The 26,606-nt window shown below is 31.2% G+C and overlaps 1 protein-coding gene across 1 annotated transcript in view; it reads left to right on the forward strand.

Moving 5' to 3' along the window:
* The window catches only part of ASCC3 (activating signal cointegrator 1 complex subunit 3), a 266,182-nt gene that overhangs the window by 62,828 nt on the left and 176,748 nt on the right, over window positions 1-26,606 (forward strand). Inside the window, exons 9-10 of the mRNA XM_011360723.2 lie at window positions 18,361-18,561; window positions 19,017-19,157. Coding sequence (XP_011359025.1) covers window positions 18,361-18,561; window positions 19,017-19,157 — 342 coding nt within the window. The remainder of the gene's footprint in view (window positions 1-18,360; window positions 18,562-19,016; window positions 19,158-26,606) is intronic.

Genomic DNA, 26,606 nt, shown 5'->3' on the forward strand with positions numbered 1-26,606 from the left:
TGAATATTTCTTATTTTCATTAAAATTTTTTTCTGCTTTTTAGCATGCCTCATCATTTTTTACTGAACGCCAGCCATTGTGATTTTACCTGTTGAGTACTAGATACTTTTGTATTCTTGTAAATATTCTTGAATTTTTTTCTGGGACATACTTAAGTTACTTTGCATCAGTTTGATCTTTTTCAGGTCTTGCTTTTAAAATTTCTTAATTAGACTAGAGCAGCATTTAATCTAGGACTAATTTTGCCACACTACCAAGGCAAAGCTCTTCTGAGTTCTCTAATTCCCAGTTTTTTCTACTATGGCTGGTGAGAACAGGAACTATTCCAGACCCTGGTAAAGTTTAGGTTTGCTTCCTCTAATCTATTCAGATGGTTATTTCCCCTACCTGGAGTAGTTTTATCATATGCTTGTGCTATTCAGTATTCACTTAAGAGAGACTCTCTGCAGATCTCTGGAGCTATCAACTCTCTCTCTCTCTTTCTTTTTTTTACAATAAAAATATCTCTCCCAAATGGAAAAACTCAACTCCAAGGGAATGAAGTAGGACATGAAGCTGATGGAGTTGAGAATTATTACTCCACCAAAGCTCACAAAATCCCTATGTTATAGTAGTCTTCAGAGTTTATCTGTGGAATTAGTTTTCTTTTTAAACCAAAAGCGGCAGGTGACTCTGGAAATTGGGAGTTGTAGTAAGTTAAAAGTGGTGTTTTACTTCCTCTCTCCGGAGGAAGCTAATAGCTAATTGCATTCCAAGATAAGTCACTATCCAAGAAAGGAAAATATCCTGTTCTCACAGTTACAAATTATTGGAAAAGTGGTGTTTGTACTTCTAAGTAAGGTCTTAAGTAAAATGAGGAAAAAAAAAAGAGTTCACCCTACTCCATCTTTCCCATTCTTTACCTATAACAGCAGTTCTCATTGGGCAATATTGCCCCCTCCCCATATCCTCCCCAGGAGACTGTCGGCAATGTCTGGAGACATTTTTGGTTGTCACAATGAGGAAGGTGCTACTGGCATCTAGTGAACAGAAGCAGGAATGCTGCTGAACACTCTACAGTGCACATGACAGCCTCTCACAAGAGAGAATTCCCAAAATGTCAATAACGTGAAGATCAAGAAACCCCAAAAGAACAGCACTGTCCATCAGAACTTCATAGTTAGATACCTGGAAACTTTTTTTTTTTTGTCTCTTCTAAGTGTTGAGTAGATCAGAAAATATTAAGAAATAAGGTTGTTAAAACCTTTAACCTTCAATCAGTCTCTTCCTAATTTCTTTGATATTTTTGTTATGTGTTTTAATTTTGTCTTTAGTTTTTATACCAGATATTGTTATTATTGTCATTACTATACAGTTAGTGTATGTATAGTCATGTTTGGATTTACTTATTTTACTAGTTTTTAAATTCCATCCCAAGCTTTCGTGTTCTGTAACTTTTCTTTGCCTGAATTTTCTTTTGTGAGAATCAGGTGGTGGCAAAAATCTCTTAATTTTCATTATTCTAAAATGCCTTTATTTTATCATTATTCTTGAAAGATATTTTCCCTGGTAATAGAATTCTCAGTTCACTATATTTTCTCTTAGCATGTTAGAGATATTATGCTATCTCATTCTATCTTAGCACAATAAAGATATTAAATCATCTCTTTTTTTACTTTTACTTTTTGAGAAATCTGCAATCTAATTGTCATTTGTTTTAAGGTAAGCTTTTCGCTCTGGCTGCTTTTAAGATCTTCCCCTTTCCCCTAGAATTTTTTAGTTTTACCGTCATGTTCCTAAATAAAGCTTTCTTTTTAACTTCTTGTACGTTAACTTTTTTTCTCATTCTGTTATGTGTTTAACATCATCAACCAAAATAAGGGAGAAAAAAAGACTTTACATTTTTCAGGCCCCTGTAACTTGGCAGACATTGTTAGGTAATATCAAAAAAAAATCAAAAAAGAAATACAGGGTGTCCCCCCGTCTTCACTGAGCTTGCCACATAGTTGGAGACATAAGAAGGCATCTGGTTAAGTATTTACCAACAATATACTGTGGAGTGCACTGAGTACAAAATCAGTAGTTTGAATTTAATGTCATCTTATACAGAAGATAGGGATCAGTGCAGGCTATAGCTGTTAATGAAGATTTTTTGGAGAACATGAGACGATGAACTTAACCATGATGTGGGGTGTATAGAGAAAGGTACAGTTCGTGATTTTGTGTTCAAAGCTCTGTGTGAACCTGCTATAAATATCAGAGATTAGGTCTTGTCCATTTTACTTTTTATATAGAAACTTTAAAATGGTATGTTTGTTATAAAAACTTGGTCACTGTCAGGAGGGCCAGTTTTTTATGTATTGGAGTGTTAAAGTATTACTATGGAAACTGTAAGAAAAAACTTAATTTCTCATCTTATTCTCAAAAGTAATTAGGGATTTTGATGCATTCAGCCTACTATGTATGAAAAACATGCTATTGATGCTATATTCTATTTTGGGAGACATTAAATGCTTAGTATTTAAAAATTTTATCTGTTGGGTAAGCTTTATTATAAAGTTATAAGAATTTTTATTTAGTTGTGACTCCTACCAATTATTTAAATTATATGATTAAACAGTAATGTTTATTTGTTACAAAAGTGAACTGTAGTTCAAATATATGAAATAGGTCTTATTTGAAAGAAATTGTTATTATATTTTCCCTTCTAAAGGAGAGTTAATTTTGTGTGTATGCCCTGAACTTTTTTAGAACTGTAGTACCACAAAGTCTACTGGGAACACTTGCAAACAGCTAACTAGGAAAGGGCACCAGCTGCTTGAAAAATACCTGCTAAACTAGAGAGAGTTATATCTAACATCTGCCTCTAGCTAGGAGAAATCTAACAAAATAACTTTCTTTACAACCTATACTTTATTGAATTATATGGCAGGAAATTAGAAGAGAGAAGATTAAAAGCTTATGGGCATATTGAGCTACCCCAGAATAATGATTTTAGAACTCAGATATATTCAGAAATATGAAAAGTAGATGAATTTAACTTGTAATGTGAGAATTTCAAATTGTTTTAGAAATGGACTTAGTCTGTATCATCAATATATGTGTATATTGTGGTTACATCATCCTATTATAATAATAATATTTGGTATGATTGTGTTGCTATTTATACTATTTTCATTATTTGTCTCTGGAAATATGTATGCATTTGTCATCAGTCATCAGTAATCATTTCTTGAGCTCCAGTTTGATGCAAGGCATTGTGCTAGGAGGTATGGTGGGTATCAAGAGCTTTAGAATTATAACTCTACCTTTAGGGAACTTACTGCCCAGTTAAGAAAATAGGACTGATATTGAATTCCCAGCTTCACTGTTCATACATTTTAGGATGTGGATCAAGTTGCCTAACGCCTCTGTTTCAGTTTCTTCAGCAGACTGTTTATTTTGAAGATTATATGAATCAACATGCAGAAAGTGTATAGCAGTGTCTGTGATATGTTTTAGGTATCATTAAATTCCCAACCTGAGTAATGCTTATGTAAAATGTTCCTTTGCTTAATTTCTCACATTGATAGCTGAGTTTTGCTATTTCATCTGGGCACACTTTGAATCTTTCTGTTAAGGGTTATTGGTGAGTGGAATTATTTTTGTATAAATAACTTCGAAATTCCTCAAAGATGAATATTGAAGTATGTAGAAGACGGCATTAATTAAGATAAAGCAAAGTGACTCATTTATTTAGTAAATACTATGCATTTCACTAAGTACCTTATATTACATTATTTAACTTAATCCCCTCCTATAAACTGAGAGCAAGAGGTTTACAGAGGACAAGTTTAAATTCGACACAATGGTGCACATATCAAAGAGTGACTAAGTAAACATAAGTTACCTTGCTTTTAACATTCTAAACAAGCTTTTTCAATCTTGATAAATTTCAGTTATATGAAAATAATAATTATGTAATTTGGGGTAATTTTAAATATATCAAGAGAAATTAATATATAAAAAACTCAATGAATTCTTAAGCAGTCTACATAATGTCATGTTTTGTTATATGTTTCATAATTTCTTCCTTCAAGTCTTTACATTACTACACATAAAGTTCAAGCAAAACATTTTTCTTTTAAGGAGGCCCTTACTAAACTTCTCCTTTTTAATTAGGTACATGTTTTAAACAGAAGTTTTTGAGTGAGATGTGCTTTGTTTTTTTCCAGAATGGGTTGTATTAAATTACTGAAAAAACAAAATGACTAAGAAAACATAATCACTGTATTGGGGGTGGGTAGGGAAAGCTAGGATAGCAGTTTTCAATCTTGCTTATAGTTGATAATTACTTGAGAGGCTGTTAAATATGCAGATTACTGTTCTTCACCCTAGGCAAATGAATGAAAATCTCACAGGTTGAGTCTTAGCAGTCTGTTATTTTTCTAAGCATATATCCTTCCTACCCAAAAGATGAGGAACTGTTCTCAAAACACTGGCCTCCTCAGCCCAGCCTCAGCTGAGCTCCTCTCCACAGTCTTTGTTTGGGTCCTTCTCTTACTCTTGGGTGGTGGGTTTAGTGTATTTGGAACCCTTCTATGTGAGCTTCAGATCTCACTCATGTGGGAAACTAAGCAGTAAATTAAATTTAAGGAAGCAATTTATAAGTCCAATTTACTGTTTGTTTCCCCAATAAATAAATAATTTTCCGATTATCTATTTTATAGAAATGAGTTAATGATATTAAATTGTATATTTAAAATATTTGAAATTTTAGAATCCACCAATTTAAATAAGGATTTCTAAATTTCTGTTCTTCAGGAAATCAATACCAAGTATGTTGTTAAGCACTGGAATATCAGAATATACACACACATTTGTATATTGAACTGATCATTCTAAATAAGTCATTAATACTTTCATTTATATAACATCTTTGATGTGTTATAATTTGTATTAAATGAAATGTTGAATAATAAGTTATTCAAATACTGTTAAATCGAATGCAAGTGGAAATAATTTCTTACCTTTCAGAACAATTCATTTGAGGATTCCATTGATGAACTTTTCTTACTTAAGGAGATATATGTTTAAAATGACATTCTGGCTTTATTTGGTTTTGGAAAGTTTTAAGTCATATGTACTGTAAAACTTTTTATATTTAAGAAATTACCCATAATTTAGTATCTGTTTTGTGAGCTTGATCTCATTAGTCCAAATACTTTACCCTCTTCAAATAATTTCAAGCAAGCTGGTAGAAGTAATTTAAAGGTTAAAATCAGAGCTGAAACCAGTTATGACTATAAATATCAGCCAAGAAACTGAAAATGACATTTTCTTTGTGGGATCCAATAGGATTTGATAGAGACTCTTTTGCTCCTGTTTTATTACCACGATTAGAAGTGCAGCTGTTTATTAGAAGGCAGGTGCCACAATTTGGTCCAAATAGACTATAATACCAAATAGTGATGTCCTACATTTTTAAGCTATAACACTTATAATGACCTCTTGGAGGGATACTTATATACACACCAGTATGAGTTCATCTCTCTTATGAATGTAATACATTAATTTCATGGAAAGTACCAGATTCTTAGCTTCCAATTTTACTTCTGTTGTAAGCCTGTTGTAATTACTTCTGTTGTAATTCTGTTGAATTATATATACTTAATACTAGTTTTATGAGACTAGCCCTCACTTATTATGGTGGTTCTGTCTAAGGCAAACCAAACCTAGCCAAATCAACCCATAGCTAAGGTTCAATCATGTCCTTCAGTGTCTTCTTGTATAATGAATGTGACTATTGGCATAGCACTTTGGTGAAGGTGTTTCAGAGTGACATCTGGCATAGTACTGTGGTGAAGGTGTTTCAGAGTGACATCTGGCATGTTGAATCATTATTAAGAGTGTGCTGGTAGAAGCACAAATGTGCAATCTCGTTGGTATATCAGTGGACTTGCTATGATTGTGCCGCTAAAGTTTTGTTTGTCTTTTAAAATCCCTCCTTGAGACCTCTTTAGTTTTCCTTAGCATTCAAGCCTGAACTCAAACTTAGGGATGAGGAAGGCACCTTCCCCTTTTAAGAAGGAGTTAGTGTCTTCCTTGACTCCCATTTTACACCTTAAGTTCTCATGAAACATGATATCGCTATTGTTTGTTGTGCTCTCCTTGTGTTTTTCTCTTCAAGGGCAGTAATAGCTTCTTATTTATCATTTTGTCATCGGGGAGTGGAGTATATGTAGAAGGGATATCTATTTAGTTGGGTTGTCATTGTTATGCTTCTTAGATGGACTGTTTTCAGTATGAGAGAACTGACACCTAGGGGCTATTTTCGGTTACTCTTTTAAATGGTGTAAATGCATTGTGTTAAATAATACGAAAGGATTATGAATTATGCATTGTGGTTTCTTATTGCTTTTTTCGTATGTAATAAAATTTGGCTCACTTTCATTTTAGAAAATAACTAACTTACCTGATTTTCACAAAATCTTATAATCTCACTTCCTTCAAAGATTTAATAGTAGATTTTCTCCTGAGGTCTTTTGTTGCTAAGACTTAATTTCCTCTAGCCGGATTGTCTGGTGCAAAATGAATTATTATCAAGAAACATTAAAACTCACAATTCTTCAATGAAGAGAAACTAACAGTGGCCATGCACTTTCTTGTCTCTTAATTAAGAGAATGCAGTAATTTTTCAGTGCATTTTCAAGCGGGAGTACAAAGTGGAAATTTGGCGTTTGGTAAAGATGTAAGACTCTTTATATGACATAATGAAAAATGGTGAATTATATACTTTGTATTTATATAAAATATTAGGTATTTATATATAAAGCAACAAATTATTGTTATTTTTAATACATTAATACAATATAGAGTAGATATTTCCTTTTCATGTATTCTTAAAATATATATTTTTATCTTAAAAGAAAAGTATTTCTGTGGGGGCGCCAATTATAAAATCTCTTCACTACAAAAAAATAATATCTAAAACGTAATATCTAAATTTATAAAATAAAAGTGAAAATTTCTTTGTAATCCCAGCTCCAGTGGAACAGTTTGATGTATATATTTTTCATGTTTTTTTTATTAACAAAATTAAATTTAATTATCTTACTGTTGTTCTATGACATACTTTTTTAACTTTTCAGATATATTTTCCTATTACTTCTTATTACTTCTATTACTTTCAGATACATTTTCCAGATTACTTCTTATTCTATTTTGCATTTATTTAATTAGTATGGTCAGTATTTTTCACTGACTTTATATTTTTATATTTATATAAAATTAAGTTTTATAAAATATATATTTTTATAAAATTGAGTTTTATAAAAGTAAATATTTTTATATTTATTTTTATAAAATTAAGTTGTTAAAAAATCAGCATAAGGAATAAAGTTTAAAGTAATGAGATCAGTAAGCTTTACAAATTTTAAACTTGGCCTTTTAGTGTGGACTTTGTTTTATTGGGTACCTGAGTTCCAGTCCTTGCCTTGCTGCTCTCTGGCCATTTATCCCTGAATGAGTTTTTTACTCTGTCCATGCCCCAGTTTTTCCATCTTTAAAATAAGGATAGTAAAAAGACTTACCTCGTAGGTTTTCTTTCAATGTTAAATGAAATAATACCTGAAGCATTTAAAACAAAGCCCTAATATGTAGTAAGTGCTCAATAGAACATGGTTGATTACTGTTACTATTATCATTACATGGATTAATGAACAATTTACTTGCCAACTAAGATAATAAGGAATATATTTTTCTTAAAATTTATCTGTAATTCAAGAACATTTAAGTTTACATTTTATTTATTGCGTTATATTAGTCCACTGATCTTGTCACAGACCATCTAGTTTGGGATTGGCATTTTGAGTGAAGTAACATGTTAGATCTTCCCTTGTTCCTTTAAAAGTTGGGGTGAAGGAGAGGTGTAGCACAGAGGTATAGTTGGGGCCCAGGTAACAGGCTCCTGGTAGTCCAGAGTCACTGGCTGCACTGTGAATTCTTGAGGACAGAGAACAAGTCCTCACAGCTTGGGATTTGGTAGGCAATGTTCAGTATATGTTGAAGAAGTGTGTGTGTAGGGGGGTACATTTTAGATAACAGGTCATAGTTTAGGCTTCTTTTTAATAACAGATCTGGTCCTCCGATAAAGCCATAGAGGCCTCGGTGAGGCCAAAGTTCTAATGCCACAGGTATTGGAGGTAGGAGAACCTGCTGTTTCTTCTGTTTCTAAACTTTTAATGACAGAAGCCATTGAAGAGTGAGGCATATTGTACCAAAATAGAAAATATTGAGAAAGACAGTGAGTGGAGGGACTTATATAATAATTTGAAGGATTGCTAAAAGAGTAATTCAGTTTATCTTTTTTTCTCTGAAGGATAAAACTCTAGGAATAGTGAGAATTTTTTAATATGAAATACTTTTGTAATTTCTACTTGGCCATATAGTAGGCCTTTCAAATAGAGTGGTTTCTCTCTCTATCTTCTTATTCTTCTTTATATCATCAAGAACTGCTATCCATCTACTCAAGAAAAAAAAAAAGTCACCTTTTATATAACTCCATTCTACCCATTCTCTCACATTTAGGTCATCATCAGATCATTGGCTCTACCTCAAAAACAGAGTCTGTATCCTCCTATGATTTCCACTGCTCTAATGTAAACCAGCATCATCCCTCACCTGTTCTACAAGTATAGCTGTCTAACATTCCTTAACCTATTTTTCACATGGTAGCCAGATAAAGCTTTAAAAAATATATTTGTCATTCTTCTACTTAAAATCATGTAGAGACCTTTTGTTGTATTGTGAATAAAAATCCAAGCTTTTTAACATGACCTACAATTCCCCTCATAATATGACTTCTGTATTCCTTTCCTTTCTAGTGTCTGACCACTTATTCCCTCAGCCATGTCAGTATTGCTCCATACAGTTCCTTTGAATGTATCAGCTTAAGTCTGGTTTAGTGGTCTAGCTCTAGGTCTTTGTTCTGCCTGAAATACACTGTGCTTCCATATTCTTATGACCTGCTTCTTGTTATTTTGTTTTTAACTCAGGTACTTTTCTTGAGACACCTTCTGTGAGCCTTAAAATAACTGTTACATCCCACTCTTCTGTATTAAAAATTTACATCGTTATTTGAAATAATCTGTTCCGTGGAGAATGTTGATTTTCTCTCTCCTCCCTTTATTATAATGTTAAGCTGTATAACTTTACCATTCTGACCATTTCAATTATTTATGGCACATAGAGGTTCAAAAAATGTTTACTATATTAATGAATAGTGATCCCAGCCATGAATGAAAGATCACATTTTCTTTAATATTCTGTTAAGGAGGCCCAGTGTAATCTATTTTAGAATGATTACACACACACACACACACACACACACACACACACACACAGAGTGAATACTTAGACATTTAAATGAAAAAAATATCTAATTATCTAAAAGAAAATCATCTAATTTTTCTAATGAATACTCAAGGATGTTAAATAAGGTATTCATGTAAATTGTTTTATTTTTAATCTCATGGCTGTTAAGTAGTTTATGATGTGAATCTTGATTTGTGAAGGATTAAAAGGGTGAGATTCCAGCATATAGAGCTTGGACTGAATGTGCTGAATTGGGATTATCTCTAATTCTCAAGTTTTGAACCTAAGTCACATGCAATTTAGAGCCAGAGGAAACTTAAACTGTGAAATGCAGTGTACGTCTTTGGTATCTATGTGGTTTTTCCTAAAAATATAATGAAATTTTAATGTTTAGTCTTAGAATTTTTTTACTTTGTTTAATATATAATATTTTAATTTTGGGTTAAAATGAGAGCAGTGTCTATTTTTTTCCTTTTTATTATTCAATATTATTGAAGTGACTTTGATCAACAAAATCCAATAAGTTTCACGTGTACATTTCAGCAGTATATCTCATATATATTGCATTGTGTGTTCAGCGTCCATAGTTAGATTTCTTTCCGTCACCACATATTTGACCCCTTTTACCCCTATCTACCTACCTTAGCCCCTCCCCTCGTACCTCTGGTAACCGCTAGTCTACTGTCCATGCCCATGAGTCTCTGTTTGTCATGTTTGTTTGTTGTTTTTAGATTTATATTCCACATATGAGTGATATCATGTGGTTTTCAACTTTTTCTATCTGACTTATTTAGCTTAGCATGATTATCTCTAGATCCATCCATGTTGTTGCAAATGGAAGTATTTGATCTCTTCTTATAGCTGAGTAATATTCCATTGTATAAATGTACCACATTTTCTTTATCCAATCATCTATTGTAGGACACTTCAGTTGCTTCCATATCCTGGTCACCGTGAATAGTGCTGCTATGAACATCAGGGTGCATATATCTTTTCAAATAAATGTTTTCAAGTTTTGGGGGTAAATAACCAGTAGAGGGATTTCTGGATCATATGGTTGTTCAATTTTTAGTTTTTTGAGGAATCTCCATACTGTTTTCCATAGTGATTGTACCAATTCGCAGTCCCACCAGCAGTGTATGAGGCTTCTTTTTTCCCCACATCCTCTCTAACATTTGTCATTCCTTGTCCTGTTGATGATAGCCATTCTAACAGATTCGAGATGGTTCTCATTGTAATTTTGTTTTGCATTTCCCTAATAGCTAGCGAAGTTGAGCATCTTTTCATATGTTTGTTGGCCATTTGTATGTCTTGGAAGAAGTATCCGTTCAAGTCCTTTGCTCCTTTTTTAATTGGATTGTTTGTTTTTTGTTGTTGTTATTGAATTGTATGCATTCTTTGTATATTTTGGATATTAAGCCCTTTTCAGAGGCGTTGTTTGCAAATTCTCCCATTCAGATGGTTGCCTCTTTGCCTGGTTGACAGTTTCATAAGCATTTTAGTTTGATATAGTACCATTCATTTATTTTTTCTTTTACTTCCCTTGCCTTTGAGGTCAAATTCATAAAATCCTCTTTAAGTCCAAGGTCCATGATTTAGTACTGTTAGAATGTTTTAAACTTAAGCTTCTGATACATACTCTAGTTTGGAAGGGGCAGCATGGTTCTAGCTTCCATCTTTGATACCTAGTTAATGCTTTTTAAGTTACTGGCAGTATAAGTACCTAAATTTGACTATTATAAACAGTAAATACAATATATTTAGTGTACATTTTTGTTCCAGGTAAATAACATCAGATTATTTTTCAAAATATAGTGTGCACTTGAGGGCAGCCTATGTAGCCAGTGTTTGATAAGGCATATTCGAAACATATATAATTCTTATGGAATTGTCTTGTCATTTCTTTAAGATTAATAGTCTGATGAATCTAAAATATTTATAGACAAGTAGATTTAAGATGAAGCTTTAACATTTAAAATATTTCGATCTGCAATGTTTTAAAAATGCTTAGTGAAAACCAATTAAAAAGAAAAATAGTATATATTTAGAATGTCTATCTGGGCTAAACATAAAGCCTTTATGATTAATGAGCCATGAGACACTCAATTTTCTGTTCGAAAGCAAATGCTAAAATGCCAAGAAAAACAATTATAATTTAACATTATACATTAATTAATATATAAAATCAATACATATGTTTTTTTTAAGATAGAATGCCAAATATTTGGAAGCAATGATTGTTAGCATCATTTAATTAGAAGTTAGTATATGTGTGAAATATAAATATAACAATGAATATTATTACATAGTTCTAAATTTGATTAAAATACTTTTGAAGACCGCACCTTTTCTTCTTTACTCTTTTGTTTTCTTAAGGTACTTGTGAATATAATTTGAATATCACTCAAATACAAGAAATTCCTTATGCATAATGAATTTTAACTTAATTATTTCATATTCCAGTAACTCACAGACACAATTTGAAATATACTAGTCCTCTAGTGATATTTTTTAATAGTGTTAATATACTCTCTGTGTACATTCCTTTTATTTTTGACCAACAAGTTTATTGAATAAAATGAATTATTTTATTCATTTTCATAAATTTGAAATGTAAAACAACAATAAACTTTTGGGGAAGGGTAGAATATGGGCTTTTGAGATAATTTATAAATTTTTGGAGGGTTTTGTAACTTGCTGTTTCTTGTCAGCATTTATATATGCAACTATATTTTAAGGATTCTTTTGCGACAGATTTTTTTTTTTTAAATGAATGTGGACATTAATTGACTGACAAAATATATCAATGTATAATATTATTTTAAACAATAAATCTGGTAGAAGTTTGTATTTGGAGCTAAGACCAAATACCAATGAGTTGTTCAGGTCTCATTTCTTCCACAGGTAGCAGTGTGGACTTGGGTGGACTTTAGTTATTTAACTTCTCCAGGCCTCAATTTTCCCTGCTAATTTCTTTACATAGCCTTTCAGGAAAACTTCAGGTGTTTCTAGAAGCGTCTCAACAGTAGTCTGGTCTTCATAGTCCGGTCATGTCCTACTTTTGCATCTTCATCATTTCTGCCACACCTTCCATATCTGTGACACAACTACTAATTTATAACTAGTTCTAATACTTGGTTCCTTCTACCTGAAATGGCATTCTTAATGTCTCTCTAATACTTGGTTCCTTCTACCTGAAATGGCATTCTTAATGTCTCTCCCCTCATACCTCAGCACATAGTTATAGAAAACTAAAATGATGTATTCATGCCTTTAAATCACAAGCTAATACATTGTAAGAATCATTTTAGAGATTCTCTAACTTTTAAGAAAATGAATATTTATACTGAAAGATCTTTAATATAATATTTGTACAAGTGGTAGATAAGTAATTATTGAATTGAATACAACGTTATAAAGTTCCGTATGTATTGGGTTTCTCAGTATATTCTTCTGATGTCTTAGTTTACTTATTTGAACTGTAACCTTTAAGAATATAAAAATAAGTTTATTTTTCAGTGTTGAATATAGATTTTTTTCTCTGAACTGCTACATATTTTGGTTAGTTCCAGTCTACTCTTTATTTAGAGGATATTAGGTATGCAGTGCATATCTTTTTAAGATTTTTCTCTTTGTTTATTCAATTGATTTATCAGTCAATAAAAATTTATTTAGAGGCTTATTATGTTCCTGGCAATTGGTTAGGTACTAGGGTAATATGAAGGGTGATAAAACTGAATCCTTAGTTTAAGTCGAGTAGGCCAGATATATACACAAATAATTTCAATATTTGTGGTTAAGTGTTGTAATGACTATAAAAAGAAGGTTGTATGCATGTCTAGCTGCTGAGAGAAATAGGAGTTTTTTAAATCTTTTTAAATATGGCAAAGTCTAAATAAGTAAATATAATAATTGATTACAGATTTGGAGAGGACCAGAGATTACATTTGAATTTGAACTTGAATGAGAATAAAGAGGTTTTCAGGGTTGGGAAAGGTGTTATAGGTAGTATAAAGGCACAAAGAATGTTCAGAGACTAGTACGTGTAGATAGCAGTGATGGGTACTGTTTGAAGGGTACTGTTTGCTGCACACTCTTTGCCTTCAAGGATCTTGCATGCTGCATATCCTATACAATTAAAATTGACAGTGAGAAGTCTTTGAAAAGTGTTGAGCTGGAATGTGACATAATCAGATTTGTAATTTAGTAATAGCAGACTCTATTTCTTGTCATGAGTCTATAAAGACTGGAAATTACAGTGTTCATTCACAGCACTATTTTAGTAAGTCTCATAAAAACAAAGATGACCTAGGAGAGTGATAATAATAGGTGTTATTAATTTATTTCAATACATTTAACAAGTTCCTACTCTATGTATGGTTTTTACGATGTGGTTTGCAAACATTCTAAATTAAAGGCTGCGATCTTCAAGTTATACTTTATGAGTCAAATCCTAGCTCTACCATTTATAGCTGTGTGAACTTAAAACAAGTCTTTTGAAGTCTCAGTTTCTTAATCTATAAATTACTCTGGTATGGTTATCATAAATAATTAGGATAATTCATATGAAGGATTTACATTGTTCCACAGTAAGTACTCTTCAATTGTTGGCTATTTTTGTTAATCTTTATGATTTCCTTGCATGATAATATTACTAAACTTGTTTAACAAATGAGGAAATAGTACTCAGGAATACTATCTTCAACGTTAAGTTGTAAATAGTGGAAAAGCCAATATTTTAACCTGGGCTTCTGACCTCAAAGTCTATGTTGTGAAGAATGTGCAGTATTACCTATGTAAGGCTGAGTAATCAGAAGAAATTGATGAAGAACGTATCACTGGTCATCTCAGATATTTAATTGGTCTGCCTAAGAGTTTCTAAGCCTGAGAAAAATTAATCTGATCTTTTCAAAGTATGTTTTGTACAAACAAAAGCATTTTTATTCTTGTTAAAAACAGTTTTATTAAGATATTATTGGCATACAATAAATTGTATATATTTAAAGTGAAAATTTGATAAGTTTAGTATATGTAAACACATGTGAAACCATCACCACAATCAAGTCAGTGAACATAACTGTCACTTCTAAAAAGTGCATTATGTCTTCCCTGCAATCCTTTCTGTCTCTCTCTTACCAACCTCCCTGTCCCCAAACATCAACTTACCTGCTTTCTGTCACTACAGATTACTTTATATTTTTTATTGTTTTATATAAATATAACCATATGTCTGTATTCTTTTTTTGGTTTGTCTTTTTTCATTCAATATAATAATCATTGTGAAATTTATTTTATTACATGTCTAAATAATTTATTTGTTTTTATCGTTGAGTAGTAGTCCATTGTATGTAAATGCCACATTTTGATTCTTCATTTATTGATGAATATTTGAATTGTTTCTAGTTTTATGCCATTACAAATAAAGCTGCTATGAACATTCATGTACAAGTGTTTGTATGTGTATATACTTTTTCTTGGCTAAAATCTAGAAGTAGTATGGCTGGTATATGCTGAACTTTTTAAAAAGTGTCAAATTATTTTCCAGAGAGATTGTACTATTTTACATACTTACCAGAAGTATATGTGAGTTACAGTTCCTCCACATCCTCACTAACACTTTCAATGGTCACCTTTTAAAATTTTTGTCATTTTAGTAAGTGTGTAGTATTATCTCGTTGTCATTTTAACTTAAATTTTCCTAATGACTAATGATGTTAAACATCTTTTAGTGCACTTATTGCCTTCCAGATATTTTCTTTGGTAAAGTGACTATTCAAATCTTTTGCCCTTTTTAAAACCTAAATTGTTTGTTTTCTTAGTGCTGTGTTTGGACAATCCTTTATATATTTTAGATATGTTTCAGCATTATTTATAATGCAGTTGATTTACATTTTCATTCCTTTCGAGCCTTTGTCAAAAATCAATTGTCTGTATATGTGAGGGTTTATTTCTTGATCTATTTGTTTGTTTATCTTTATGCCAGTATCATACTGTTTTCTTTCTAGTTTTTTTAATAATCCTTGAAAACAAGTTGTTTTAGCTTTCTTCCATTCTTCTTGTTTTTCAAAGTTGTTTTTATCTCTTCTAGGTCCTATATGTTTCTATGTGAATCTTAGAATCTGCTTGTCAATTTCTACTGAAAAGCTTGCAGATTTTGATTAGAATTGTATTGAATCTATATATAAATTTGAGTATTAACATCTTAAATAGATTGAGTTTTCTTTCATTTGTTTTAGCAAAATTATATAGTTTTTAGTATAAAATAAGTGTTTTCATTTTTTTCAAATTTATCTCATTTCATAACTTGATGCTATTAAAATTGAATATTAAACTAACTTTACTTTCATAATTTTTGTTGCTCAAATATAAAAATACATATTTTTTTATGTTGATCTCATATCCTCCTACCTTCCCCAAATTTGCTTATTAGTTTTAGGTTTTTTGTAGATTGCATCAGCTCTACTGTGGAGAAAATTATGTCATCTCTAAAGAAAGATGATTTTTCATCTTCCTTTCCTATATGAATGTCTTTATTTTTAAATTTAAATATGTTCTACTGACTGGCACCTTCAGTATAGTGTTAAGTAGTGAGTGTAACATCCCTGTCTTATTCCTGATTTGAAGGGAAAGCACTCAGTCTTTCATCATTAAGTATGTTATGAGCTATAGAGTTTTTTTAGATACCTTTATCAGGTTGAAGAATTCCTTTTTATATCTAGTTTGCTGAAAGTTGTTTTTGTTGTTATTGTCATTGCTTTTAAATCAGAAATAGATGTGGAATTTTGTCAAATTATTTTCTTGCATCTTTTGAGATGATCATATGTTTTTTCTATTGTAGTATATTATTATGGTGAATTACATTGATTTTTGAATGTTAAACCAACTCTGCATTTCTGTGGTGGTCCCCACTTGGTAATGATATATTATTCTTTTGTAGAATTTGTGTTTATAATTGTATTTATAATTGTTGTCTATGTTCATGAAAGATATTGAACTATAATTATTTTTCGTCTGATTTTGCGATCAGGGAAATGCTCACCTCGTAGAATGAGTTGGGGAGTGTTCTCTCTTCTCCAATGTTTCTGAATAGTCTGAAACTTCACATAGAATGGTATTATTTCCTCCTTAAATGTTAGGTAGAATTTGCCAATGATGCTATCTAGGCCTGAAATTTTCTTTGTGGAAAAAATTTTAGCCTCAGTGTTAATTTTTTAAATAGATAATAAGTTATTTCAAGTGCATATTTCTTCTTGAGTGATCTTTGTGCCTTTTAAGAAAGTTATCCATTTTATCTAAATGGTCAAATTTATTGGCATAAAGTTATTTATAATATTGCCTTATTATTCTTTTATTAGCTGTAGCATCTGTAGTGATATGACCTTTCTCATTATTGACATTGGTATCTGTATCTTCTCTCTTTTCCCTGATTAATCCTGCTAGAGATTAATCAATTTTATTGATCTTCTTCAAGAAAAAGCCTTTCTATTTTCCATTTTGTTGATATCCACTTTGATCTTTATTATTTCTTTTATTCTGCTTACTTTGGTTTTAATTCTCTTTTTAATATTTTATTTTAGAGTATGAAGTCATTCATTTGAAACCTTTCTTTTTTTCGCATAGGTGATTAGTGCTATATATTTTTCTCTAGGTATTGCTTTAGCAGCATCCACAAATTCTAATATGTTTAGTTTTCATTTCCCTTCAGTTAAGAATGCTTATTAATTTCCCTCTTGATTTTTTTTTTATCCATGCATTATTTAGGAAGTGTGTTATTTAGTTATAAATATTTGGATATTTTCTAAGCATCTTTAAGGATTTCTAATTTAATTCCATTGTGCTAAAAGAACATATTTAGTATGAATTGCTTCGTTTTCAATTTATTGATACTTGTTTTATGGCTCAGAATATGGCATATCTTGGTAAATGTTCCATAAGCAATTGAAGATAATTTGTATTCTATTGTTAGATGAATAAATAACAGTTAGTTCAAATTGATTGATAGTGCCATTCAAGTCTATAGCTTTGCTGATTTTCATGCCTACTTGTTCTATCAACAGAGAGGGATAATGAAATATATGATTATAATTGTGGATTTGTCTCTTTCCCTTTGCATGTCTATCACTTTTGCTTCATTTATACTGAAGGTCTGTTATTAGGTTTATGAGCATTTAGGACTGTGATGTCCTGTTGATTAATTGACCTCCGTGTCATTATGCAATGCTTGTCTTTATCCCTGATAATATTTTTGGCTTTAAAATCTATTTTTTTTTCTGACATCAATATAACCATTGCAATTTCCTGTCATTCATTATTCCCATACAGTGTTTTTATTCTAAGACATTGTAGTTTTTATTTCTATAAAGATTTTTTATAGAGGAAGACTCTAAAAAAATTATTTACCCACTCTGTGTCTTAATTTTTTTCCCTACTAAAAAAGATGTACTAGTACTTATACCATAGAATTGTTCTTATGATGAAATAAGGGCATATATCAAAGTGTTTACAATTGCATATGTTAGAGTGTAAACTCTGAATATATGTAATCTACAGCTTCTACTATTATAGCTGACTTTTCAAAAAGTTTTTTTTTTAATCCTTAAGATATTCAAACAAATTTTTATTGGTTTACATCACCAGTAAGTTCCTTATTTATACATTCATTAGTCATTTTTAATCTAAATAAACTAGAATATTATATGAACTCAAGAGATACCTGTGTTTAATTTTGTTTACCTACATTATTTATCATTGTTTTATATTTAGAATTGTATACAAAGATACAGGTATAGTCCTATTATCATATTTTTCAAGTTTAGTGAGTTGGCAATTTCCAGATGCATTAGAATTGTACGATAGTTGTGAATTGTTCTTAACTGCATGCAGTAGGCTTAAATATAGGACATGTTGAGAGACTGAACAAATTTGTTTTTTTAAAGTCAAGGTAAATAAATGTTTGCATTTAATTTTTATATGAATCCTTCTCATTATTATTATTTACAATGGGTCGTGTCATTTTTCTTTTTTTAGATTGGGCAACTGGCTTTTAAAGGAATGAGAAGACTCAATAGAATCCAGTCAATTGTGTTTGAGACTGCCTACAACACCAATGAGAACATGCTGATTTGTGCCCCCACTGGAGCTGGAAAGACGAACATTGCAATGCTCACAGTTTTGCATGAAATTCGCCAACATTTTCAACAAGGCGTTATCAAAAAGAATGAATTTAAGGTAGGAAATTAACAAACCAGACAACAGCTTTTTAAGTTATAAAATTAAAATCATTTGGCAGTTGTACATGTTATATAAAATCTGGAAGTTTTTTTAGAATATTCATGAAGTCACATAAAGAATCCTGCTTGATTTATTTCATTAGTATTAAGGCAATCTTTGTTTGTGTTATGAAAATTCCATTACCCCTGTGAAAAGCTATGAAAATACATTTAGCCTTGAAGCAGAACCAATTTTCTAAGTGATAAGGCTGTATAAACAAATCTCATTGTCCTTTAAACAGCTGCACACTTACCCAACAAAGATAAGTAGTTTTCATATATCACTATTAAGATTTTTCACTCAAAGTGGCTAGAATCATATTTCACAATAAATTGTGACTTCTATTGACTACTGTGAAACAAATGACATTGTAGTTTTTGCTCATTCATCAAGCTAGTGTTTGTTTGGTACAGATTGTATATGTTGCTCCAATGAAAGCCTTGGCAGCTGAAATGACAAATTACTTCAGCAAACGTCTAGAGCCACTGGGCATCGTTGTGAAAGAATTGACTGGTGATATGCAGTTGTCAAAAAATGAAATTTTACGAACTCAGGTATGTTGTATACTTAGCTTTTTTTAATACCATTTTTTTTCAGGTAGTTGTGAAATTGTTAAACAACTATACCATAAGTGGCTATAAAATATAATACAGATACAATGTAATGAACTTCTTTTATTTGTAACCACATCTTATACAAAAGAGGCTTTTTGGTGGGGCTTTGTTTTATGATATCCCTTCTAACTTCTGTGATTTTTGCTATTTCTTGAATATTGTTAGAATCCTGGTATAGATTTTAAGTCCATTGACAGTATATGTTATTCTTTTAAAACAAAAGAGAATAAGGATATGGATAAGACCAGACTTCAATTTTAAGAGCAGGAGATAAGTAGACCTTTAAATAATTCCACTAGTATCCTAAACCATTCCATAAGAACCACTTAACTTGTAATAAAAGTTTTTAGTCATTATTTCATAAAAAGGAAAGTTATTTAATCATGCACTGTATATAACACTATGATAGGTGAAATGCATGACAACAAAGGCTTTTAAGATATACGGGTGCTGCCAAGCACCTTATAACTGAATGGGCAAAACCTGTATTAGAGCTATACCTAGATTACCATTAATGTATGCCACATGTAAGTAAGGTGATGTTTATAGTACTTTTAAAAAATTAAATAAATAACCAAATATTAATGAGACAACTCAGGGGAGTTTGATAGAAAATAGATGTTATAGCTTAGATAGCTTTTGGAAAAATGAATGGACATTGATTTAAAATGTGGTTGGAGTGTGTATTAGTTTCCTTTGCCTGCCATAACAAATTACTACAAGCTTGGTGGCTTAAAGTAATAGGAACTTAACTCTCTCACAGTTCTAGAGGTCAGAAGTCTGAAATCAAGGCGTCAGCAGGGTTAGTTTCTTCTGGAGGATCTGATAGAGTATCTTTTCCATGTCTCATAGTTTCTGGTGGCTACTGGCAGTTCTTGACATTCCTTGGCCTGTGGACACATCACTCCAATCTCTGCCTCAGTCTTCACATGGCCTCCTTCCTTGTAGGTCCTTTCCCCAAGTCTATACATCTAAGAACACTATTCATTGGATTTAGAACCTTCCCTAATCTAGCATGATCTCAAGATCTTTACCTTAATTACATCTACAAAGATCTTTTTCCAAATAAGTTTACATTCACAGTTTCTGGGTGGATATATCTTTTTGAGTGTCACCATTCAACCCACTACAACAGGTATGCCAGGTACGCTGAACTACATGACAAAGATAGAAAATCAGGTTCCAGTTAAATATATTTTGGGGTTGATAAGGATAGAGTACTTTATAATTCACATTTATGTCAGTTTTACTAGTTATCATTGTTTGCCGTTCATAGACATTCTTTTAAAAGTTGATCCAAAATCCATGTATTTTTCTCTCATAACATTTTTGTAGTATCTTATTCCAAATTAATTTTTCTTGAAAATCAATAATTATGTTTGATATATTAATTACAAAATGCCTTTTATCATCATTATTTTAACATCATCTGCCTAGAAGCATTTTAATAATTTTTTAAAGTATCTTTTAATTAAAAAGACGTTCTCTGGTCTTTGATATATAATCAAATTTCTGATATTCTTTATGAAATTTGAGTGATTAGATATCATCCAGCCTTTCTTTTCCTTGAAACATTCTGAATTTGGTTTTGTTAAAGTATATTCATGTATATGGTCACTTTGTTTAAGAAATTTTGGTTCTTTTTATATAATTGGTACACTTAACATAATTAACTGAATGACATTTTAAAATTTAAGTTTGTTCAATAAAGGGAAGGGAGTTTTACAGATTTGCAAACACAGTACAATATTATGTCCTGTATCCAAATTTATGGACACATTAGATTCTGAAAGTTTGTTCATTTTTTCATAAAGTTGTGTTATATATGATAGGTTCAAAAGGTAGCCAAATATATAATTACAGAGATTATGTCTCCAAACTATGCATCAGGACACATAGACTGATACATAATTTTTTTAGTATGTGATTTTACTTTTATAATGTCTTGTAAAGGCATATACATTAAATCAAAATTTGACATTTAACAAATTCTCTTTATTAAATATTAATTTTCCTGAAATTGGAACTATTCTAGAGCATCCGAGACCATATGCCTATAATGTATCTTACTTAAAAAGTTTTGTATCTCAGTGAGTACAAAGAGGTTTAGGGAAGAAATTAAATCAATTTATTCCTCTTTTGCTGCTTACAAATCTAGCCTTAAGAACTTTTCTGTAAATGGTAAGTTTGGCTTTGGCAGTCTTATCTCACCACTGTGCCAGATCCAGGGCTGTTCTTCTGCGTCTTTCTGCTTTAGTCTTTCTGCATACCATTAACATACCATTTAAAAATATATAAATAAATAAATAGAAATTTCTCAGTTTAAATTTCTAATATAAGAAATGTTGATAGACACATGTGGGGCCTCAATATTTTTTAAGAGTGCAAAGGAGTCTTAAAGCCAAAATGTTTTGAGAACCACTGCTGTACAAGAAAGCTCCTCACGAAAGATACTGGATTCTCTTCACAATCTATATCCAGCCTGTTATTCAACCTCATGTCCCTACCGTTTCCAATATAAATTATGGCCAGACCATTTCTGCTTTTTCTAAAATAACATTACTCAAATAACATTTTTCTCTAAAGAACTATGATATTAAGTTTCCTCGGGCATTTTCTTTATTTCATAATGCTTTCCTTTATCCAATGACATTTATTCAAACTTTACCCATTCTTCAAAACTCCGTTTGAACCCTGTGAATACTTTATTTACTCTTTCCTGAGTCTTATAGCAACATTAATTTATATTTATAAAACAATACCTAGTCCACAAAATCTGTGCTTTGTGATCTTAGAAATCTGGAACATTTTCAAATAAAATTTTGATTGCTTTTGTATAGTGTCTAACTGTTATTGGTGCTAATGGAAGAATATTTATGGAAAGACAAGACAGGTAATATTCAAATTCAAATTATGCATCCTCACTCAGTCATTTCAAGAACCTTATTGAGCAGTGTATCCGTTTTACAGAAAGTAAAACTCATTAAAATCTACCTTGATTTTTATGTTTTTAAAAGGTTTATGGGCATCTTTTTTTTCCCCCATTTGCTCATCTCTACTTCCCTAGACCTGATCTGTATCCTTTGTCAATATTTGTTAACTCTGCAAGGGCAGGGACCATGTGCTTGGCCTCAATAATAGTTTATAAATTGAACCTCCTGCCTTGTGCTTGCTCTTTATTCTCCTCTGAGTAGTCCTACTGTCAGTAATGCTGATTTTTGTAGGGCTGAAACTACATGAATTGCTAACCTCTTCACCCTATCCGTCTTCCTATTTTCATAGATTAATAAGCTGCTGCATCACTGCCTTTGAGAGCAAAGCAGGGATATTGTCAAGCATTTGGGAGTACAGACATACTTAACTTTTTTTTTTTTTTGAAGTTTTAATTCCTTGTTTTTCCTACTTTTTTCCAGCTTTTAATAATTCCCATTATATATTTTTGATAAATAAGTATCTCAGTAATTAACACAATTAAATATCATCTTAAGTTTTCCATCATTTTTAAAAAGTGTTTTCAGTGATGTTAGTTTATCTTTTTAAAAAAATATATGGGAAGGCAAATTAATCTTATTAGAAATTCCCTGTCATGCTATTCTGATCATATTATTCCGTTGCTCATATACATCCATTGGTTCTTATTGCTTATTGAATTAAGTTCAGCTACCTAGAATTTTGTATAAATTAAGTAATGAGATCTGTTTTGTGGCTCACTAGGACTATCAGGTCTAGCACAAGCTATGATTTTATTGATGTTTGAATGTAAAATTTTATTTTACAAGGCAGAATTATGTAATCCTCAGATTTAGTGTCAGGAGAAATATTTTGTGTAGACAACAAATACCTCTTCGGCATTCACCTGAAAAGCAACTTTGAACAACTTAGTAAGTTTGTCATAAGTGGAAACACCAACCTACTTTTCTAACCTTATTTTCTATTGTTCTACATCTACCATTAATTTCAAACCTCTCCCCCTCAATATACCCTTTATGAAGAGTTTCTATATTATAATATTCTTCATGCTTTTCAGTGGTTCTGTTGAGCAATTATATTTGCCTTATACCCTCTCTTTCCTCAACTCAGATTATCTCTTCTGCATTCCTTCCTAATATCATAGATGCAGTGTTTCTTTGAACCTTAGTGAAAATACTGGTCAGAAATTTTAGAAAATATTTCTCCTTTCCTAAAAGTAACTTTAGAGCAAAGCAACATACTTGCTCTGAGTTCTGAAATAGTTTTCCTTCTTTTATATTTGTTTGCTCATTCTTATCCTGGGCTGAGTTTATCTGTGCAGTTTTAGGAGTTGACAGATAGGTTATTTCAGGTTTTGTTTTGCTTCTATTTTGGCTGATGATGGAGAGAAATTCTGTTCCTATCACTCAGGCCATGGCAACAGCAAAGGGGACCTTGAATTTCTGTTGTATTCTACTAGATCAGAGCTCCAGCATTTTTAGTTGAGAGGGTGTGTGTGGTATGCATATTGCAAATACTTATGTCACACTCAATGTTAATGTTACACTACCCTGATTGATTCTTCTCTCAACTGGATTTTTTCTATGATATATATTTTATTGATTATTTCACTGAGAATATGCTTAGGGGTGGAGGGTAAGCAAAAGGAGTAGTGCTCAAGTTGCAGTTTTATCTGGATATCTATACATATGTTTAATTTACTATTGCTACCTTTCTCTGTAAAATCTGGGGTGCTTTTATTTCATCTCCATTCCTGAAGGACATATTTATTGGATATAGACTTGTAGGTTGTCAGTTCTTTGCTTTCAACACTTAAAAAATGTGCCACTTTTTTTCTGGCCTCCAAGATTTTTAAAGAAATTCCCACTGTCATTCAAATTGTTGTTCATATGTAATATGTTATTTGTTTCTCTCAATCTCCTTTCAAGATTCATTCTTTGTATTAATTTCCATAAGTTTGATTGTGATGTGTCTAATTATAGATTTCTTTGGATTAATCCTTTTCGGTGTCTGTTCAGCTTCTAGAATCTGTCAGTTTATTTCTTTTGTTAAATTTGGGTAATTTTCATCCTTTATTTCTTCAGCCCCTTACTCTTTCTTCTCTTTGGACAACACTGACAGGAATGTTAGATCTTTATATCTTCTTTCTGTTTCTTTGCTGAAACTTTCTATTTTTTTCATTTATTTCAGGTGTGTTTGAAATTGCTTCTTGATAGATTTTTATGATAGTTGCTTTAAAAGTGTTGTCAGACAACTTCAACATCTTTATTATTGGCCTCTGCTGCATGTCTTTTCTCATTTGAGTTGAGATTTTCTTGGTTATTGGTCATTGTTGGCCTCTGCTGCATGTCTTTTCTCATTTGAGTTGAGATTTTCTTGGTTATTGATTTTTCATGTTATTTTCAGTTGTATCCTGGATCTTTTAGTATTACATTATATTATGAGAAAACTCTTATTCTTAAATATTTGAGGCTCCTCCATACTATATTCCATAGTGAATGTACCAGTTTAAAATCTCAACAACAGTACATTCTCTCCCCCCTTTCTTCCACATCCATGTCAGCATTTGTTATCTTGTTTTTTTGATGATGAGCATTCTAACAGACATGAGGTAAAATCCCATTATAGTTTTAATTTGCATTTCCCTCATGACTGGTGATATTGAGCATCTTTTCCTTTACCTTTGGCCATTTGCATATCTTTGGAAAAATGTCTCTTCAGGTCCTTTGACTTTTTTTTAATTGGATTATTATTATTTTTGCTATTGAGTTGTATGTGTTCTTTATATGTTCAGATATACGATTTTACAAATACTTTTTTCCATTCTGTTGATTGTCTTTTCACTTGTTAATTTTTTTCTGTGTAGAAACTTTTTCATTTGATATAGTTCCACTTGTTTATTTTTTATTTTGTTTCCTGTGCTTGAGGTGTCATATCCAGAAAATCACTACCAAGACCCATGTCAATGAGCTTTATTCCTATGTTTTCTTTTAAAGTTTTATGGTTTGAAGTCTTAAGTTTAAATCTTTAATCCATTTCAAGTTAGTTTTTTTGAATGGTATAAGAAATGGATCCAGCTTCATTCCTTTACATGTAAATATCTAGTTATCCTAGTACTATTTATTGAACGACTGTCTTATCTCCATTGAGAATTCTTGTCTCTCTTGTCAACTATTATTTGACTGTACATGCTTGACTTTATTTCTCGGCTCTCGATTCTGTTCCATTGGTTTATTTATCTGTTTTTATGCCAGCAGCATACAGTTTGGATGACTGTAGCTTTATAGTATAGCTTGAAATTAGGATTTCAAGTGTGATGCTCCTTGCTTCGTTCTTCTTTCTAAAGATTTCTTTGGCTATTTGGGGTCTTTTGTAGTTCCATATAAATTTGCAGAATGTTTTTCTACTTTTATTTTTAAAAATGCCATTATCTTTATAAGATTTGTATTGAATCTATAGGTGGCTTTTGGTAATATTACCATTTTAACAATATTAATTCTTCCAGTTCATAAACATGCAATACCTTTCCATTTATTTGTCTTTTTCTTGATTTTTCATCAGTGTCTTGTCACATCCTCTTTAACACTTGCGTGATTACTCTTTTTAATTTTAACTATTCTAGTAGATGTGTAGTAGTATCTTCTTGTGGTTTTAATTTTCATTTTCCTAATGAATAATGATGCTGAGCATGTTTTCGTGTGTCTTTTTGCTATGTTTATCTTCTTTGGTGATGTTTTTTGTTGTAGTCGTTTTTGTGTTTGTTTGTTTTTCAAATTGTTTGCATTGTTTAAAATATTTTAATTTTTGTCTTACTATTGAGTCATAAGACTTTTTTATGACTCTGCATACAAGTCCTGTATTGGATATATGCTTTGCAAATAATTCTTCTAGTTAGTAGACTTCCTTTTAATGTTTATTACAGTATCTTTGGAAAAGTAAACACTTTACATTTTTATAGAGTTCTAATTTATTGACCTTCTCTTTTAAAGTTTATGCTTTGTGTGTTCTGCTTGAAAAATATTTGCCAAGCCCAAGTAAGATTTTCTTCTATGTTTTTCTCTAGAAATGTTATAGTTTTAGACTGTGATCCATTTTAAGTTGATTTTTTTGTGTAAAGGTTGAAGATCATTTTTTTTTTTTTTTTTTGCATATGAATACTTGCAATTTGGCACCATTTGTTGACAAGGTTATTTTTGCCCATTGAATTGCCTTGGCACCATTATTGAAAACTAATTGACTATGTAAGTGTAGCTCTATTTCTGAATTTTATTGTGTTTCATTGACTTGTATGTTTATCTTTATGTCAATACTATACTGTCTTAATAACTAAATAATATTTATTGAAATTAGGTTAAGTCCTCTAACTTTGTTCCATTTCACAGTTGTTTTGACATATCCCAGGTCTTCTCATTTCTGTAT

Source organism: Pteropus vampyrus, unplaced genomic scaffold, assembly GCF_000151845.1.
Source record: "Pteropus vampyrus isolate Shadow unplaced genomic scaffold, Pvam_2.0 Scaffold58, whole genome shotgun sequence".
Classification (NCBI taxonomy): domain Eukaryota; kingdom Metazoa; phylum Chordata; class Mammalia; order Chiroptera; family Pteropodidae; genus Pteropus; species Pteropus vampyrus.